The sequence below is a fragment of the Eleutherodactylus coqui genome, chromosome 8 (assembly GCF_035609145.1).
Source record: "Eleutherodactylus coqui strain aEleCoq1 chromosome 8, aEleCoq1.hap1, whole genome shotgun sequence".
Lineage (NCBI taxonomy): Eukaryota > Metazoa > Chordata > Amphibia > Anura > Eleutherodactylidae > Eleutherodactylus > Eleutherodactylus coqui.
The window spans coordinates 97252787-97274696 of record NC_089844.1 but is presented as its reverse complement, the minus strand read 5'-3'; the positions used below and the strand labels follow the sequence as shown (position 1 = coordinate 97274696).

The 21910-nt window shown below is 38.9% G+C and overlaps 1 protein-coding gene across 1 annotated transcript in view; it reads left to right on the top strand.

Annotated features, from left to right (window-relative positions):
• KLF7 (KLF transcription factor 7) overlaps positions 1 to 19795 on the top strand; it is a 143703-nt gene extending 123908 nt beyond the window's left edge. The window contains exons 3-4 of the mRNA XM_066576097.1: positions 1611 to 1734; positions 9756 to 19795. Of these exons, the coding sequence (XP_066432194.1) occupies positions 1611 to 1734; positions 9756 to 9807 (176 nt within the window). The 3' untranslated portion in view covers positions 9808 to 19795. The remainder of the gene's footprint in view (positions 1 to 1610; positions 1735 to 9755) is intronic.
• The last annotated feature ends 2115 nt before the right edge of the window (positions 19796 to 21910 follow it).

The following is a 21910-nucleotide window of genomic DNA, read 5'->3' as shown; positions in this document are numbered from 1 at the left end:
TTTATTTGATGTGAAAGATAGTTTTACCCAAATTGTAATTGGATATAGTACAATTTTTAGAACAGATAGTCACGGTCCTTTAAATGATTAATCTTTATTTATGTTTTATGCATTGTAAAAATTAGGTATACTTTAGCATCATTATAGCAATTTGTTCCATTGAGCTTGTGAATAAAGCATAGACTGATATAAAATAGGCAAATGTGCAACCGCCCATGAGTATGAGAAGAACAGTGATGCGCAGACCTCTCTCCATGTACATTAAATCACAAATGGTAACATAATGCAGAAGTGTTTAGGAATACCCCATTTGTTAGGCAGATGGTACTATACACATCACTAATGATACTTTTCTCCTTACATTACGTTGGATTACATTTCTCAATGTGCGGCTGTACGTAACCAACAATTAGAAAGGTCTTCTTCCATCACTGGGATGACATAACATACTGACTGGGGGGATCTGACCCCTGGGATCCCAAAAATGAAGGGACAATATGCACAGCTCCTTTTAAATGAAGGGGGTATGTTGTAGTGCTCAGTTGGCCAAGAGCGTCATTGTGCATCGGAGTCTCATTAGGGATTCCAACAATCAGAGCCCATTGATAATGAAATAATGGAATATTCTTAATATACTATCACTGCCTATCGTTGGAAAATACCCTTTAATATGGGGCATTTGGGAATGGCAGCAATGAAGGAAATGTCAAAAAACTGACTCAAACTTTTGAAGCTCAGCAATGTTAATAGCTTTGAATGTGCAAATCATCCAAAGTTACTTCAAGTCTTACTTTATTCTCTTAGCTTTAGCATGTTTGCAGGAGTCGCCGCAAATGTGTGAAGCTAGCAAGAGGCTTGTAAAACTTTAGTGTTAAAAAAAGGGATCTGTATTCTTATGAACCGGGAGGCAAGAACTGGAAAACCTTTCCTTATCTTCTAAAATAGACTAATTACCAAGGAAAGGATTACAGAAGGAGAGCGATTTCAGGAAACACTAACAACTAATTAAAAATGTTCTTACTGAAGTAGCTTGGACTATGCTTTGCTATATCCAGAACAGATCAGCCTTTCCTGCCTAATGATGTATTCTTGATGTTGGCAAAAATTTCATTTGGCTTGTTACAGCAATGGTGTACCGACTGCCTATTAATACTTGTTCACCCATAAATGTCCAATTACATACATGGATTTCCAGCACATTGAAGTCCTATAAACACTAGAAAAAAATCCCAATAAAATGCTTTCTGTTTCTGGATGTAAAACATAAGTGGTACTCCGGGGAAGATGTGCAGAACACCAAAACTTAGCACCTGCAATAATAGCCACTCGTTACATTTTCTTATCCCCTAGCACAATATACAACATTCTCATAGGTTGGTGATAGTGTGAAATGACCATTGGAAGTTATTAACCATGCAAAGGTGACCCTTCATGAGATTCCAAGCACTAGAATCTGTTTCCCAGCTTCTCCTTGGCCACCAGGGACATTGATGCTCCTTGTAAAATATCTCATATCTCGATACTGTGTTACTGCTGGACATCACGGTTTGCAGTTTACACTTATGAAGTATTACTAATACATATATATGTGTGTGTGGTCTGTCTTTCAGGTGAAAAGCCATACAAGTGCTCCTGGGAAGGTTGTGATTGGCGTTTTGCCCGGAGTGATGAACTTACAAGGCACTACAGGAAACACACAGGGGCAAAGCCATTTAAATGCAACCACTGTGACAGGTAAGGCATAGCATGGCTGACACCGCGAAGTGCACTGCAAATGTTGGGACTGTAATGTTATTTTGGGCATTGGATTTGTTGAAATTTCCATCTACATTAATTGTAAATCATGCGTGAGATGAGATGACTGTTCTATATTGCTTGGGGATAGGGTAGATACGGTAAATCATACTTGTTTGATTTTTGTATACTAATCCGAAGACCTCACAGTATCTTATTAATAGGCAGAGCAGAGATTGAAGAATTGTTTAACCACTCTGGATGGAGCTACCTTGTTGGAGGAATGTTATTATGGCGTCCATAGATCATGTCTGGCATGATATTATATTTTACAATGGTTGGCTTTTTTGTGGTGGGTGCAGGTGCAGTTTTAGGGTGGCTTACATGGGATGACTGTCGGGTGCACAATAGCCGTCCCAATGATTATTGCTCACTGAGGGGAGGTGGAGCGTGCCAGAAATCTTTTCCGGCCACCCGCCTCCATTCAGAGCAATCAGGCAATTGTTCATAGATGAACAACTGTCTGTTTACACATACTGATTGATTTGTTTTAGGTGAGCCAAAGACCAAGCGACTCCAACAAGTGAGCGATTCTCACTCACTTGCCCTGTCGGGTCCTGTGTTACCTTGGGATGAGAGTGACCCATAATCGCTCTTTTGACTATTGGCCCATGGAAAGCCACCCTTAGCACTAAATTGTAAAAACTGTATTTCCTACAGAGGTGAGTTGGTATTATATAGATCAAAGGTGGTTTTACATGGAAAGACTAATGGGTACTTAATGACTGGCTGTTTACAGCGGCCGATAATTATTTGGCTTTTAGGTGAGTTAATAACCAAACGACTCCAACAAGTGAGTGATTCTTGCTCACTTGCCCTGTCGGATTCCGTGTTTACATGGGGCGACAGTTGTCCGTAGTCAATCTTTTGATAGATTATTGGGGTGACTATCGCCTGTGTAAAGCCACCCTTACCTGCGAGGAGTACAGGAGCCTCATTGTGTGGCTATGAATGCAGCCCCCATAGCAGAGGTTTCAACATAGAGGATGGCTGCCCAGGAGACGGAAGCAGCATAGTGTCAGCTGCAATATCTTCTAAGGCAACGATCTTCCTATCATCATGTGTATAAAGGTGATATGCCATTAGTTATGTCCTGTATATCACTGTGACCTATACCACCAATGCCTGAACACCCTTAATTAACAAAGAATATATTTTCATATCCTTCACCTCAATATTTATATCTGTACTTACACTAGAGACTTTAATTCTAATTAGTCATCATACGTGGTTTATAATATGTAAAACAGCTTAAGAGACATTTTTAATTTAACACTTTCAGTGCAGTCACCTAGTTAAAATGCCGTCTTCATTATCAAGCATCCAAATGGCAAGAAATCTCCCGGAAGGTAGAAGTATCTTGTATGGGGATAGGAAGTTGAAGGGTGAAAGGAACAGAGTGCTGGAGTGATTACAAGTGACAGCCCTGACATTATCATCTTATGAAAGCTGGATAGTTGAGGCCTAGCAGGCCAGACAAAGCCTCGGTCAGGCTATTGTCAACGTTATTGAATAAAGATGTGCTTTTAATCGCATTAGAAAAGGGCTGAGGAAGATGAGTTATCAGGCCAAAGAGCCCAGGAGTAGCATTAAAAGAAAAGGCCAGGAAAATGTCTGTAATAGAATCACCATTATATATTTAGCTACTGGCGAAATAACAGGTCAGGAAACAGGAAGACAGTTTTTGCCTTTGATTGCAAGGAAATGTGTTTTCATGAACATCCTGCCTTTCCAAGACTTGGCCTCCCCCCCCTGTGACATTATACAATCCTGAATAGATAACGGCCCCTCTCTTACATATAACTTAATGCGGTGATTCACATCATGACATAATTACCATTTCTGTGAACTATGGTGATGATTATTGTGTTATCCTTTTAAGTATGACAGAGATTTTATTTAGCTGTTTTATATTCACATTTATCACACTGACTTTGGTGAGAAATGTCTTATTCAGTGATTAGACAGAAGACCGTATGCTCTAGCAGCCTTTCATGCTGAACTACTCTAATTCCTTGCCCACATATATTATTCTAGCCTTTACCGGTGTGTGTGCCAGCCATGTAATTATGCTTAAAGTATAGCAAATGATGCCAAAAAATAAATCCCTATACCCGGCAAATAGTATACCGACATGTATGTTCATGCACCGTAGCAGCTGTCAATGTATACAGTATATACTGTATCAGGCTTTGCATATCAGTTCCTGTCTTTGTTATGTATGCTGTTATATGCTGTGTGATTTATAGAGGGTGTGTAGACTCATCTTTCTTCCTTCTGCCGCAGCATGGCTTGTGTACATCTGCAGCAATTTATGCAAAAGATGATGCCCATCGGTAATTCATTCTTATCCATGCTGCTTTCCCTCAATACCAATAGGCATAAAATTCATAAAATAAAATGCAACACATTCGGCCCAAGTGTATATTTGGTATAGCTTGCAATCGAATTTTGGCTCATTTTGCTTAGCAATTTTCCCCGTTAGCTCCATGTTAATAATACCTTTGTCTATATCTAATGCTTTGAACTCTCAGAATATGTATTGCATGTTGGCAATTCCAAGCATTATGACAGCAATCCATCGCTTTCGTACATCATTGGAAATGTTCTTTGGCATAAAGCACCGCCGTTGTAAGTCAGCTTATGCTACCATTTATTACATTATCAGGAGCAAATACAACCCACCTTATTGTGTCACCTCAGTATCAGTGGAGTTCAAAATAGTTACATCTGCAACAAAGCCAGCTCTAACAAAAAATAGCCTAGCTATATATTTCACATGCCCCATGCTGCCCCACGGTAACCTAAGGCCCAATGTCCACAGACGGATCTGATTTGCGGAATCCGTGCAGGTCACCCGCACGGAAGTTCCACAAATCAAGCCGCCCATAGGAATACAATTGGAAAAAAATTGCAGCATGCTTCATTTCACTGCGGATCCCACACGGACGGCTTCCATTAATGTCAATGGAAGCCGTCCGATCTGGAGCCCGATGCTTCCACACACATCCGCAGTGAAGAAAAGAAAAGACCCGCAGAAGACCCAGATGGGTAAGTAGAAGTCCCACAGTGTCCTCTGCTACGGGGAGGGTCGGATTCTGCTGTGGGATTCTGCATGCGCAATCCGATCCGACCGTGGACATGAGGCTTAAATATCTTTCAGTCCTTTCAGTCCTTAACCATTGTCTACCACATTGCAGCAGAGGCACACATCAACAACTTGCCATTTATGGGCCTTGATATGAAGTATGCCACTTATTAGTTTTGGCAGTAATAGAATGCATCTCATTTCCTAGTGGTAGAATAGGCCATATCATGATGGAAGGTGCAACTTGGAAAAGGGACAACACATAGTGCAGGAGTCAACTGTCTTGGGCCCCGTTCATAAACCACATTATGCCATAGATTTAAAGGGGGTTTCCAGGGAAAATACTATTGATGACCTATCCTCAGAATAGACCATCAATAGTTTGTCAGCTGTAGTCCACCACTTGGGACTCTGGCCCATCAGCTGATTGGACTCCCACTGACAGCACCGCAAATACACAGGAGTCAAAGTGGAATCACCTGCTCCGACCGCTGTGTGGAAGCTGGTGCTTATAACTGCAATTGCAGCTCTCGTTGAAATCAGGTTTTCTGCACACACCATTGGACCCTCCTCTTCCCCCCTGCTCCCTGATTCTGTCCCCGTTGCCTGACAGATTCCTAGTATCCTCTACCTCTACAGATCTCCTGCCACAGTATCTCCCCCCAGCCCTGCAGTAGCCCTACTAATGTTTTTTAAAGGAGGGCAATTCTTACATTTGCTATGGGACCACAGCATTTCTGTGTATATATATGTATATATATATATATATATATATATATATATATATATATATATATATATGCCCTTGTCTCACACACTCCATTGGTGTCCATTTTATAGTTTCTATTGGATGCTTCCCCTGTCTGTCAAGGTTAATCCATTGACATCTGTAAGGGATGCTTCTTTTGGCCTATTAATGTGGGTATGTTTATGCATCACCGGTCCTGGAGGCCTTATAAACCTCCATGTGTTTCTTCCTTTGTCATTTAGCCCCAAACTTCTGATGAAGCTGGGGTAGCCAGTGAAGCATGTCCAAGGGGGGGCTAGTCTTTGATTTTTAATTAGCTAGATAGCAGCGCAGCACAGCCACAAATTCTTTGGGCTATGTAGCAATACAGCATAGACCTAAATAGAACATCAGCCAGCTGAATATACTTTTTGGATTCATTTTTTTGTCACCATTTTTGATATTTGGTGCTGTGCTACTAGCAACTGGTTTTAACCACTGTAGTTATTATATCAATTCTTTCCTTTTCTTTTTTTACTGTTATTTTTATTAAAGGTTATATTTCAAGGCCGGCCTCATATGACCGGATTTGAATTGCGTACCCTGCAATCGGCGTCCATAATTCTGGGCATTGAAAGGCATGGACTTTTCCCAGTTCTCTCACATTACCTGGAAGGATTTCTGGATTCCGCGAGTGTAAGAAAAATAGCAGCATGCTATATTTTACCGCGGATTACGCGCGTATGGGCTCCATTGATCTCTATGGATGCGTTCAATCCGCAGTGCATATGCAATTAACCTTGCGTATTGACGTGGATTCCATCGCAAGTTTCTAGGAGATTAGATAGAAATGGAATAAAGAAAGTAGGAAGTAGTGGAGAGAAAAAAAAAGAGAGAATAGAGATTTGTATATACGTCGCCTGGGCGATGTTCAGCTACTTTCTTATGTCATTCCCTGCTTGGGATCTTTCTTCCACGTGGAGAATACTCTGTCCATATGCGTACATCCTCGCAGAAGATCGCACGCATACGCAACTCTACACGCTTTGTTTCCACAGTCATTCGCAGGTCTTCCACTGCAGATATCTGCACGTAAAATCCGACCCATTCGTGTGAGCCCGGCCTTAGGTGGATGGAGCGTGTGCATAATTTTTGTTGCCTCTTGGCAACTTTGTTGCAAGAGTGTTTATCCTGTCCAGCACACCCCCCTGGATCAATTTCTGTCAGTGCTTAAAGGGGTTGTCCCGCGAAACAAAGTGGGGTTATACACTTCTGTATGGCCATATTAATGCACTTTGTAATGTACATTGTGCATTAATTATGAGCCATACAGAAGTTATTCACTTACCTGTTCCGTTGCTGGCGTCCCCGTCTCCATGGTGCCGTCTAATCTTCAGCGTCTAATCGCCCGATTAGACGCGCTTGCGCAGTCCGGTCTTCTCCCTTCTGAATGGGGCCGCTCGTGCCAGAGAGCGGCTCCTTGTAGCTCCGCCCCGTCACGTGTGCCGATTCCAGCCAATCAGGAGGCTGGAATCGGCAATGGACCGCACAGAAGACCTGCGGTCCACCGAGGGTGAAGATCCCGGCGGCCATCTTCACAAGGTAAGTAAGAAGTCACCGGAGCGCGGGGATTCGGGTAAGTACTACCCGGTTTGTTTTTTTTTATCCCTGCATTGGGTTTGTCTCGCGCCGAACGGGGGGCTATTGAAAAAAAAAAAAAACGTTTCGGCGCGGGACAACCCCTTTAAGCTTTAGTTAAAAATCTTGAACAGTTCAAGCCCGTCATAGAATTACCTTCATTCTTTATTTGCTATTCATGGCAATGGTTGAAATATTCTAGAAGAAGTACAGAGCCTGCGTCAAAAACTTTGATTTTCCGCCAGATCTGTTATTTACTAGAAAACACCATTCTACTTACATTTTACTCTAAGTCCTTCGAAGCCAGCATTAGAAAAAAAAAGCGTAGGATACCATTACTACTATATATATGTAATATGGAGAAATGCACATTTTTAAACATACTTAAAATATATTAAGTTTTCAATTAATTTTGTAAATGCTTAATGAGTTAACCTCATCTGTCAATGGTGAAGAATTGCCTAATAATTCTGTATAGTCTTGTGTCAGCTGCAGCTACGAACTCTACTGAGCAGAGTTGAAATTCGAAGCACATACTCTTTATTGTCAGCATTGTCCAGCTGACATAAAAGTCGACACCCTGTTAATTGTTGTCCTAATGAAATAAAGTGCATTAGTTGGGAGAGGAAAGAGAAAATCCAGAGACCTTAAAGCAATGCCTGAGGAACTCAGTCTATTTGGTAGGACATTAAGGATATGGAAGCTTTCAGACTGAGACTAATGGATCCTCAACAGATGGTTCTGAAGGAGCAGAAGGCTCAGGGCAGGGGTGGGGGTAGAGGAAAGGTAAATACATAATGAAACATGCAAGGATCTTTTGTAGAGCAGGGCCAAGACCTTTTGTTCCTCTTATTTTATTCTTTAATCACATAACTAACAGTTCTACTTCAATGATGTCTCTTTTTTTACATTTGGTCTAAAAATTAATTGTGAGTCCCAAAGAGGTCATTTTAAGGAGATACTCATCGACATCAGTGCAGGACTTGTAGCCATGGTTCCTGAGATCTTTACTTGGTGATGATTATATTTCAACACATGAAAATTACATAATATGAGCTTTATTTACAACCGGAAAACTTCTATAACTACACAGTAATATCCAGGCACAAGAATTCCCGACCGGAGCTCAAAGGTTATAAATGTCAATCTTAAACTTATAGTGCCCTACAAAGTATTTTCATTTTTAGCCTGACTCCTTTTGAGGACGGCAGATATTAAAGGGGTGGTCTCGCGAAAGCAAGTGGGTCTATACACTTCTGTATGGCCATATTAATGCACTTTGTAATATACATCGTGCATTAAATATGAGCCATACAGAAGTTATTCACTTACCTGCTCCGTTGCTAGCGTCCCCGTTGCCATGGTTCCGTCTAACTTTGGTGTCTTCTTGCTTTTTTAGACGCGCTTGCGCAGATGCATCTTCTCCCTTCGGCTGGTCTTGGAAGCATCGGAGTTTTGGCTCCGCCCCCTTTTCGCGTCATCGCGTAGCTCCGCCCCCGTCATGTGCCGATTCCAGCCAATCAGGAGGCTGGAACCGGCACACGTCATGGGGCGGAGCTACGCGATGATGCGTACAAGGGGGCGGAGCCAAAATGCCGATGCTGCCGAGCGGAGCCGAAGGGAGAAGAAGGGAGAAGACGGATCTGCGCAAGCGCGTCTAAAAAGGCAAGAAGACACCGAAGTTAGACGGAACCATGGCAACGGGGACGCTAGCAACGGAGCAGGTAAGTGAATAACTTCTGTATGGCTCATATTTAATGCACGATGTATATTACAAAGTGCATTAATATGGCCATACAGAAGTGTATAGACCCACTTGCTTTCGCGAGACCACCCCTTTAAGTGCTTGTTTTTTCTATATTTTTAACATCATTTTGTTACAATGACACATTCATTTATGGTGGTTTTTGTTGTGCATAGGTTTCGTTAGATAAGTCAAATAAATGGTGAAATATTAGTAATATTAATTTTATTTCCACACATCATTTTCAATTTTTGCATTAGTATTTGTGCCTTTGCATAACTTCCCAAATATTCACTTAAGTAGCCACTGTACAGTTTATCACATATGCTAAAAAAGCACATACGGTACAAGCTCCAGGCCGGTAACACCAGAAGAATCTGCTAGAGTCAGGCTGCTTCTCCACATGTTTCTTGAAATTAAGTAGGTGGCGCTTAGCACAATCCAAACCCTTTGGAATAATCAAGAGAAGAAGAGAAGGATATGGCATATTTCTATTTAATCTCTTTCTTACGTCCTGGGCGGTGTCAACATATTTACAGTGTTACTGGATTGACCGTTTATGACTTTGATATTTTCTTTCAGTGCCATAAAAATATAATTTCCGCTGTATTATGGCTGAAAAATGTTGGCCTCGACATTCTGTAATATGTTTCTTTCTAAGTGAGAACAGCAGTGAGACATAGTGGTTAATGTGAACGGAGGTGGTTGATACTTAATAGGTGGGCAAATACTAATAACTATTTCAATCATCTGCTTTCTTGTAGGTGCTTTTCCAGGTCTGACCACCTTGCTCTGCATATGAAGAGGCATATCTAAAGACATTTTGAGGCTCTTCTTTCTTGGGAGGACCAAGGGTTGCAGTGAACATTTGTCATTTTGTCCATGGATTTGCAGGACATAGAAAACATTTTTACATTTAAAACCCTGTACACAAAAGCCCATATCAAATCTTCATGCACCGTCACATGCTCCAATATATTTGTCTGTCTGTTATGCCTTACCCTCCAGCCTGATTGAAAGAGATGCACAGAGGTGGAGAGTTGGATGGTTTGGAAACAACTACATACCAGGTGTTTTGAAGCCTCACTGTGGAAATGGAGAGCAGGAGAACAGTCATCTTAAGGGGCTCTGATGAACTCACCTTATTGGAACTCAGAAGCTGCTAAGAAGCCACCTTCGAGTTGCATTGTTGTAGCACTAATATTATTTTTTCTTATTATATGTCATTTAAGAGAAAATGAAAAGTGGATTTCGATCTAGGAAACCAAATCTGAGCCTTTTGGTTCATATCAGAAGACTCCTGATAAGAAAGAGTTTTAGACCTACTTGGATCCTAACAAGTGTTCTCCACTGGTTTGGCCTCATTCTAGAGCTTTTCAAATAATTTGAGCTCAATGCCATAGGTCTTACTGGCACTATACTGGTGGGGTTAGAACAACTAAACCATTTATGTGATTCTTAGATCTACTCAGAAGGACATATGGATGGAGGAGCACTCATAGAATTCCCGACTAATTTATTTTTTATTTCTGTTGGCTGTAGCACATCTTATGCACTAGGAATTTATATAAGCCACTGATGTTGACTAAAAATGGAGCTTATCTGTTGCATTAGAGCACCCCACCACCAGTGTGTGCACTTCCAAAGGTTAAACAACCTTTCCATTATTCTATTCATTTTTCTGTTTATTTTCCCGATTGTATTTTTTGTTTAAAAAGCTTTTCCATAAGCTTTTACTATATGCGCTACATGGACAAGGATCTTTGTGAACTATTGAACCTCCATCTGGACAGTTTTTGCTTGAATTGGACCAGCGACCTAGACTTGGCTCCTATTATCTAATGAGCGGCAAGCCTTCTCCTATCGAACTTTCCAAACTTTGTGCTTGATCATTGACTTCTACTCCTAACAATATAACTAGTTAGAAACTTGATGTTATTTCCAGAGCAGCTGCATTTTTGTACTTAATATTACCTTTTGAGTGTCAACAACAAAAAGCCAAATATATTAAATCGTACAACATTGGGTAACGGAGGACACTTTAAGCAAGTTGATTTTGCCCTACTGACAGACACATTCTTGTTTACGGAGGTCATTGACTGGACACTCAACTATAATTTAGTGTGTCAAAAGGGTAAACATTAATAGCATTCAGCCAGGTTATTGGTGATTTTTTCCACAGGGTTATTTCAAATATTACAGAGTAAAGGTCTTTTATGACCTTATGTTGGTAAAATCAAGAGTTAAGGAAACCTAAACTTTGCCCATAAGTGCATAGTCAACAAATTATCTATGTACATACTTCTCAAGTCAGTTGTCACTGGTCTTTGCTCCAAAGACTGCCAATCAGACCATATCAAGTGGTCAATTCAAGTAGGTGTGGTGGGGAACAGGTTGTATATTTTGTATATTCTGGGACCACCCCTAAGCAGCTAGTAAAATTGCACATTTGGTCCCAATTTGTCCACATAAATGCAGCTCTTTTACCCCAGCCGGCTGGCATCTTTTTAACTTGTTTTGACTCCTTGACTGTTAAGCAAAAAAGAAAAAAAAAAACAAAAAAAAAAGGAAAAAAACAAAAAGGTAAAATATATCATAAAAAAATAAAAAACTAATAGAAAAACACCTTAAATATCTAAAATCTTTAGCCGAAAGGAATAGATTAATAAATTGTATCCATGGCTCTTAAGACTTGAACCTAAAGATGCTAGTGGATCAAGAATTTCCGTTGATCAACCCTTCTGGTTTCTAAAAAAAAAAAAGTTTAAAATTCTCTTAAAAAATGAGATGTGGACCCTACATAAAATAATCACCCCCAAATCCTTATGAGTTTTCATTATTTCATTGATTTTACTAAAGGGGCCGGATGTTTAATATGACCTGAGACCAAAACATAAGAAGATTATAGGTGTTCCTAAGAATCTGATGGAGCAAGAAAGAGAATTAAAAAAAAAAAAGTTTGATTCCAAAGATTTAAAAATCAAAATGTACTTACTGTACCTGAAGCACTGCTTGTCGACAATCCTTGTAGTCCTCTGCTTCTGCATACTAGATATACATATTTTAATCTTGTGGCCATTCTGATGGATTTTAATGTTGTGGTAAAAACAAAGGAACATTGACACACACAGTGTAACATAAAGCATTACATTCTAACTGTATAGTGCATTTCAGGAGGCACCTTCATTGTACATATTTGTAACACAGATGGTAGACTGAGCAGCATGTAAAGTAGAGGAAATAAATCTCTCAGTTGAAAACACTTCCCACCAGCTCTACATACCCTCGGGTATGCTAATTTTAGGAATGTGGAAACTAACTTATCTTTTAATGCCATTACTGCGACTTGTTTTGGGGGTCTTTTAGCACTGTTTCAAGCTCTTTTTTCAGGGTAAGATTATGCAGATCAGTATTGACCCCAATGTTTGTGTAGGTTTTATAACACAAAATTGTGGAGGATTCTATGTGCTATGTTAGGTTAAATCAACTGCAGAAGGTACATATTTGATGCTTTTGGCCATTAGATATTTTAGAAATACATTTCTTTGTTTACTATAAGTCATATAACCAAATGATATCCCATTCTATGCCCTATTCTAGTCAATGTCCTACTATGTACCATCATATGCCCTACTTGGTCTTACTGAGTTCACCATCTAGGATTTCAATATCTGTGGACAGATTAGGAATGTTATTTTGCCATATATGTTTTCCAATTTCAAACTACAGTCCAAGGCTTCAGGTTAGTTTAGTAATTATTAATATTGCTTAAAGTGGTATTCCAATATGGGAAGTTTTTACCCATCCACTTGATAGGTGACTACTGATACATCATAAGACCGGGGATGGCGATTCCCCCCGGGCTCCTCCCTTCCAGGTGATTTCTTCAACCTGCAGTGATGTCAACACGGGTTGTGCTTGCATAGCCACCACTCCATTCATTTCAATGGGGCTGATGGAAATAGCTGAGCGTTTTGTACTCGGCTATCTCCAGCAGTCCCATTGAAAACTAATAGAGCGGCACTACACTTGTGAGACCTATGCTCCATTGTGGGGGCTGCAATGAGGAGGACAGGAAAAACAGGATCCCATTTACAGGATCAGTGAGGGTCCCAAGGGAGGAACCGGTCAAGTGGATGGGTGAATACTTGAAAAAAACATTCCACATCAGGAATATCCTTTTAAAACGTTTACATTTGACAAGATCACTGCATGCAAAACTAATAAAAAATACAAAACCAATGTTGTCAGAACAACTTTTTAAAAACATACAGCTGACTGCTTTTCTATGCTCACCTGTGGCCGAGAAGGGATATATGAATAGTTTTAATTAGTCATTATTATCCTTTCAAAAGAGTTAATTGGGTTAGGAAGAAAGATCGGCTTTCCCCCCCAGAAATAGCGCCATCCATTGGTTAAATTGGTATTGCAGTTTACTCCTAATTAGAGGTGAGCTGCAGTACCTACAACAACCCATGGACAAGAGTAGTGCAGTTTTTGGAAAAAAAACAATATCCTTTTTAATAAACCTTGAATTATGACACACCAATATCATGCTAAAAACAGAAATCCTGCGTGATATTCGTCTTTTCGCGGGATGCCTCTTTATAGAATGGCACAGCAGACTACACTTTTCCATACAGCTGAAAAAGGTATGCCACCACATACCAGTCCAATGAAAACCCAAAGGATGCTGTTTTAGCCTCCATCAGGTGAATGTAGTCCACACATAGGCGTTTTCCCAGAGCATATGGCAAGCAAGCGTGGCTCAACCTTATAGTGCCAGATCCTTCATTATTATTCTGCTTTGTTATTTTCTGGTTTTAAGACATTAAAGGTCTTAAAGCCAATTTCTTATATTCCAACTATTCCTTCTGCATGCAGCTAATATATGTGGGGAAGTCATTGATAATGGTATGGACAAGTAGTGGCCCTGTTTTGTGCAGTTAGACATATATCCGGCTTTACAGCTGTAGAGCATTAATAACAAGACCCCCTTTAAAATTTTTGGAGGCATAGCCTGAAACTGGTATTTAATCTAAGATTTCAGTTATAGTCAGAAACTTTAAATTCCAATTAATTAGACGTATTTTAGCTCTTGGCTGAAACCTACTTACCCTGTTATCACAGTTAGATGTTCTGATATAGAGCTTCCTTAACAAAAGACTCCGTGTTTGAGTTCCTTAAATTTTATGGACAGTTCTATCATGTCCCAATGATACGCCATCTGTGAGGTATATTGGAAATTACTATGTCAGTATATCAAGGCCTTTTTGACTATGCCTAGTTTATCCTGTGTTGGGCATCATGAATTACTTTATAGCTAGAGTGAAATGGATTTGAACAGAACGACTGCTTCATTATTGTGTAGTTCAAACACCTCAATATCATCTTTAATATTTATTATGTGTTTTCTTGGCTGCTTCATGGATTTGTGCAGCAGATTGCAAAAGGCTTCCTCCCTTGAATGTGAAATAGTATCCATGGGAAATGTTTCATGAAGCGTGGGATAGCTGATGCTCTTCTTATCTGGGTAGCTTTTTTAAAACACATACCATATTCTTATTTTTTGCAATCTATGTTCTGTATAAAAACCTCAAAATTATTGGAATTCCCATATTAATTTAGCTGCCACAATCATTTTCAACCAAATTTGAAGAATACATATTGAATTTATTGATGAAATGGTCATCAGTCATGGCAGGGGATAAAAATAATAAGTATTTTTCCATTGCATTATATATTATATGATATAGAGAATTATAAGAGTCCATCGATGTGGCGTTCTTTTTGGGCAGTGTGCTGTCCATTTATTTCACAACACTCTGCTCCATAATAGCCTATGAGGCTATTCACATGGCTAGTTTTTCATAAGACCAATAGTTGCTGTAAAAAACAGTGAACATCCTATTCTCATTTGTTTTAATAGACAATAATAGTACATGCAATATGCAGGGTCTATGAACATGGGACAGTACATAGGCGAATTTGTGTGCTGTCTGATGTATTTTGAACATGGCCGTGCAAGTGTGTCCTTTCAGACAAGTTTTCTTGTTTAAAAAAGTACCACTACCCCAATAATCATGACTAGTGATGAGCAAACTTTTGAAAAGTTGGGTTGGCTGGTTGGCCAAACTTTTGCAAAAATTTTGATTTGGTCCGAATTTTGATTGGTTTGAATTAGTTCAATTAGTTCAGACTCAAATTAGTTCAATCTCGAATTAGAACCAAAACCCCTAAAACTAAAAACTAAAAGACCTTAATAACACTCAGGGTGTTATACAGGGCTTTATGGATCTTAGACAGACAGTGTTCTAAACTAGTTTTATACACAATTGTTTACGACTAGTGTTTGTAAAGAGTGGTCTTGATTAGTTTTAAGCAAACCAAACTAATAGAATCCTATTTCAGGTCCAACTTTGCTAAAAGCTCCATTCGGGTTCTTGCCAGTTCAAACTTTAACTGCAACCAGGGCTCTAGTGATTTGGTTCGCTCAACACTAACCATGACCATGATTTACAAAAGCAGGTCCTACCAGCCACATAGGTAGGTCTACAAAACCACATTGTTCTGCATGCCAGCACAAATTTACAGCATGGTTTAGGTGTACTAGTAAAATCATATATGGCAAAACAACAAAGATACTAAGTCATGTTTATTGGACCATTCATTTAGGTTAGTTTTCTGAACTTCGCAGATAGTAATGCAACCCAGTAAAGTTCAGCCCTAAATCGTTTTTGTAGCTCTTGCTATAGTACCTACACTTTCATTTAGGTATGTGCCAAAGCAGTGCTGGGGAGATGGGTGTTTGTCTTTCCCACCTTAAATACAGTGTACATTGCCGACATAAGTAAATAACACATACAAAAGTAGTTGGTCATTACAGCAAACCCTTTCTATTGGTTTTTAACATGCATCTGCTATGATGTGGTTTGTTCTACCTTGGCAGAATGATCAATATAAGAGGAGACCCATGTTTTGTTGTGTCTGCAGTCAAGAATCCTCTATAAATGTGTGACTTTATTCTGCTAACTCAGTATTCATATTATGTAGACAAAAGTGATAGCGACGTACTTTACAAGAGTTGATTACTATCTAGTAACTAAACATAGCAATGAAATATACATTTCCTGTTTTTGACCACCATACATTTTGATTTTGCCTATGGTTGTAGAACAAGGTATATATTGAGAAACTGGGAACATGGTAATTCCACATAATATCATGTTTGATCGCTACGAGTGATTCACAGGAACCAAGGGAAAGCTTCAGGAATTCTAGCTATATCTATTCTTTTAGTGAAATTTCTTATATTCAAAATAGCTGTTGTTTAGAACATCTGACAAAGTCCACCAATTGGTAGAAGGATAAGATCTGGGTGATCTTGCTTAAAAGGGAACCTGCCAGCTTGAACATGCTGCCCAAGCATCAAGCAGGCATGATGTTATAGAGCAGGAAGAGTTGAGCAGATTGATATATAGTTTTACGGAAAAAGATTCAGTAGAACTTGTAATTTATTCATATAAACCTTTCCTCGTTGTGAACCTAGAGGTCCAGTGGGCGGTCCTATCAGTGATTGACAACTGTGTATGACTGTGTGTACAGAAATAGCTGTCACTCACTGTTAGCTCCGCCCACTGGACTGTTCAGCTCAGAATGAGCAGAGATATAAATGAATAAATTACTAGTTTTACAGAACTTTTCCCACAAAGCCATCTGCTCAGCTTTTCCAGCTCTATAACATGTTGCCTGCCGTTTGGCTAGCACGTTCAAGTCGACAGGTTCCTTTTAATACACTTCACATTCCCAGTTAGTTAACATTAGTTTTTTTATATAACATAGATGAGCCCATTTGCTTGCTGGGATTTGGCTCATATTTCTTCCCCCTCTGGAGTGTACCCTAAAATGAACACTTTATGATAAAGCCTAGTGTAGTATTCCATAAATGTTGCACTTTTTTCAATCTTGTATTGAGACCAGAGAAGCTGAGAAGGTAGACCTCCTTCTTCTGCCTTCCTCGCATGAATGAAAGGGAAGTATGATTGCTTGCTTTGTAAACTCACCTATTGGTAACTCTTGGTAAGCAGATATTCAGTGAGTAGGAAATATTTCTGCTGCCTTATTTTCAAATCCCAAGAGTGGAGTTGTATAGTTAGATAGAACATTTAGAAAGCCTGAAGCTACATTGTTTTTTGTTTTTTTTTAATTTCCCTAATGTAAGAGAAGGACCAGTGATGCAATGCATTGCCTGGTCTTATGGCACTGGAACGTTATATCACGATATGATTCCTTTCATCACTCCCTTTCAGGCCTGTTTTGTGTGTGCAAAAAAGTTGAAGAACATTCAGAATTTTTGAATATACTGTTTTATCTATACATCATACTATACTGTTCTACTGTAACTATCGTTGCTACTCAGAACCATTTTAATGGTTACACCTGGTGTTTTTGTGAGTAGTTTTAGTTTATACTATTTGCTTGTACCAAGGCACCCAGTTTATGTTTTATTTATTATACAATCTAACATTGTTCTGCCATGGTGTCTTCGAGAGGAATATGGTATCACAAAGCAACCGTTTTTTTTATGCCTTTTATGTCTTGTATTGCACTCTGACGAGTTTCTTTTATTCATTTTTTTTAAAGCTAGCATCGTTTTTATAATTCCATGTAAAACTAAATTTCCAATCTCAGATATTTATTTTAGAAGTAATATATTTCAGTGGATTGTTTTTTCCTCAGAAATGGGACAACTATGTAGAACTCAGAAATGCCATTTTATAATTGTAATACTGTGCTGTATTTGTAAAGCTTGTGATATCGCTTAGTTAACCATCACCTTTATGTCCACTTTGTACATTAAAGAGAGGGAGGGCGCAAGGCATGGATTAAAATGTGCCCTTTATTATGGTGCCCAGTTCTGCTGTGCAAGATGGAGAGTATACGATTTCTGCCCCTATGCACTTTCCATGGCACTTGAGCTGATGACCCTTATGTACTATCAATGCAGTTCCTCTGAAGAGGGGAGTTCTGGACAGGTTTTCAACAGTCGAAGAGCTAGTAAAACCAGTACTAGATCTCCTCTCATTTGCAGTTTGCCTCCATGGTATATATCCACAACCACAGTCTAAAGGCCCATTTACATGGAGCGATGATCACTTAAAAAATCGCCCAAAAGGGATCGTTTGAGCGATTATCATTGCGTCTAAATATGTTGCCATCGTGCACTTTTTGTGCACTGCTAGTTGATTGTTAAATTCAAGCCAACCTAAAAATCATCATGCGGTCTTATCAGGACCACACGCTAAGTCAGAGGCGTAACTTGAAGCTCCCAGGCCCCGATGCAAAACCTGTAACAGGGCCCCCAACTATAATGCTTTATTCATAGTACTAGGTTCCCTATATGGAGAAGAGAGGCCTTATGGGCCCTCTAAGGCTCCTGGGCCTGGGTGCAACGGCATCCCCTGCATCCTCTATAGTTACGCCCCTGCGCTGAGTACTCTGTGGGTAGTGCTGATAGCATTGTTTCAGCTATTTAACCCGTCAGAGAACACAGCTGAAAGCAGATAAGAGCCCTCCCGCTATTAACTGCATTCAGCTAAAGGCTTCATTTGCACGCTAATAAGCTATTAAGTAGCTGAGTAGCTACTTAATAGTTTATGCAAAATGATCGTTTAAAGCTGTCACTCAATCTGTCGTTTGGGTGATTTTTGAGCGATCATCGCTCCATGTCAATGAGCCTTAAATAGTATGTAATATTGTAATAGAAAAAAATGCTTAAAATACTGAATGGAAATTTAATTCACAAAATAGAAAACTAATGAAGGCACAATCATTGTGGTCTGTTATTGGCATGTTTTGGTTTGCTAAAAGATATCACAGCTTGGGATTGATTACCATTGAAATAATTGATTCAGGACCAAAACAACTGTAAAGGAGGAAACGATTCATCAATTTGGACATATCAACAAATACTGCCATTCCATATGATATAGGTTTGCATTTAGTATTGTTGATTGGGCAAGTAATTGTATGCAAAAAGCTCGTTACTTAATCTAAAAACCTAGAAAAGTAATGTAATGGCCTGTGAAATTATTGGTACACAGACCATCGTTTTACATATGACAAATTATTGTCCATTTAGATAAGTGGACCATAAATTGCCTTAAGGCTCTGCATAGCTTTTGCAATCTGGTCCTTGATGCTACATTGCCAAGATGTATTGCTAATTTGGATTGCACATTTTAAAAGCACGTTTGTGCTAAAGTATAAAAATGCAAATATGAGAAAATTCTGAATGCTTTTCAAACTTGAGAAAATTGCTTGAAGGAATTTAATTTTGCACTATAATTTTAGGATTTTTATTTTCCTGTCTTCTTTTTGGCCAGGCGTGTCGAACAAGTGCTTATGGAGAGACCCTCAATTATATTCTCTCAGGCCTTTATGGTATTTCTCCTATATCTCAGAAATACCCAATTTATAGCTCTCCGTTCTCCCTTTATGATTTTTTTGTGTTTTTGTTGATTTTGTTACCTTTTTATTTTTTAGTCTTTTTTTATATATGAATATATTACTTTGTCTTTTTTTTGCTGTACAAAAAGTCTTAAGATTTAAATAAAATATTATTTGTATTATATGATGGTGGTATGTTAATGTTACAAAATTATTAATGAAGAAAAAATTTATTTTTGTTACTGGTCTGTTTCATAATTCTTTTTTAAATTGGTATATTGTAAGATATCTATGCAAAAATGTTATGTGACGCATTTTTATTTAAGAATGTAATATGTGTAATAAACAGTAGAATGTGTTTGGCCTGGAAATGATTAAATGTCTCTTGTGCATCATTTTATCCTTAGATTATATAAACTGCTCAAAACTACTGCGAACTACTTCATAGGTGATCGCTCTAATAGTGCTGTTACTGTTGACTATCCAGAAGAACTTTTTGTCATTTCACATTCTTATAATAATGGCAAGAATAAAGCATCCATCCAGGAAGAAGCTAGAGCTGCTGCTCGAGAGCAGAGGGGAGGGGTTGATTGTTTATTACAAGGAGCCTATGACACCTCACTATCAGCAAACGCCCAATGAATACTTGGCATTGTGGTGCGTAACAGGTTAAAGGAGTTACCCAAGAATCGAAGGCCATATGCTATCCACAGGATAGGGGATAATGTTATGGTCAGTAGGGGTCTCATCACTGAGAACCCCATTGATCCCAAGAACAGCAGTCCCGTGACACCCCTCCACCTCACGGCGGTCTTACTGCGCCACCTGCCGTGAGGAGGAGACTATTGACCCTGAGCTTTCACGCAGGAGTGATAATCGCTCACTGAATACAGACGGAGTGCGCTGAAGATGTCCTCTGGCCACACGCCTCGATTCAATATAAAAAGGAAGTCGCTAGTAGAAGAATGACTGTCCATTTACACGGGCCAATAGTCACTTGTTTTTTAGTTAAGCTAAAAACCATTCAACTCTGACAGATGAGCGATTTGCACTCACTTGCCCTGTTGGATCCTGTGTTTACATTGGGCGACAGTTGGCTGCAATTGCTCTTTTGAACAATTAATTAGGCAACTATTGGCCAGTGTAAAAGTACCCTAAGACATGGGGAGATGAGAATTGGAGGTTTTTCAGACCTAAAATGTCATTTGACTTTTAGCATGATATCCCCAATATGCTGAATGCACAGTACAATATCCATCTACAGAAGATTATTTGTATACAAATTAACCCTTTCCAATCCAATTTGTATCCTGGTTTTCCTAGGGGGCTTAAGCCAGTACTGCATGAGGTGACACTTTGAATAGGCTCCGACAGCAGAGAGGCTGTGAATATACAGTAAGAGAACCCCAACAAACGTCTTCCAACTAAGGAGCTGTACAGCCTTAAATCATAATGTCTTAAGATGTCAGACAGTGGATTGGAAAGGGTTAGTACAATATTTATAAAAAATTACCCAGATAATTAGGCTTGTAACAAGAGTTAAACTCCTATAATGACCACTAGGTAAATACCATATGCAAAATAAAAGCAAAAACCAATAATGAATCAATAATAAGTAATAAAAACAATAAAAGCAAAGAGGAGTATTCATAGTAAATATGGATGTACTAAAGAATCAAGATCATGTAGCCATCTCAGTGCAAAATATATATAACGGTCCTAAAAAGCAAGTTTCCAAATCCATATAAAAATGATATGAGTAATAGCACTTAGACATTGCATTAATACGAACCACCATGTACATCGCGCCCCAGCACACGTCTATATGTGCTATTCACATCATTTAAATATGGGTTTGGATACCTGTTTTTTAGGACCTTTATATATATATATATTATTGGTTTCGACGTTCCTCCTTTGTATGCTATTTATTTATATTATTCTTTGTAGTAAAGAAAATTTATATAGGTTTTCTTTGTTTTGAGTTTTGGCTTGAAAGGCATTAAGGTTAAGTATTTGTATTTTATTGGCTTGTCCTATAAAATTCTGCAAACCCAGAAGTTTTTCCTCTTCTAATGATGCTGTTGAAAAAACATAATTTGCCCAAGCTGACAGGATTTATATTTATGGTTATTATTATGCATAATAGTATCTTTCACATTAGGACGCTCCTATTCCTGCAATGATGGGATCAATTTAAAGCATTTCCAAGAATGCTGCCCGGTGAAGTTTTATTGTATTTAAATATTCATAATGATGTGCTTTGATTAAATTCTGTCTTGGAAAGTGCTTTAAATGTCACTGGTTTCCTAAGTTTAAAGCTAAAATGGAAAATGTAATAACTCTTGCTATCTGCTTTTTCACATAAAAGTTAGGAATAGTCTTCATATTATTGTTGTCTGATATTTTTCTAGTTGCAGGCAGTCACTAGATAAAATGTCAGATATGATTAAGTAGAATTTAAAAAAAA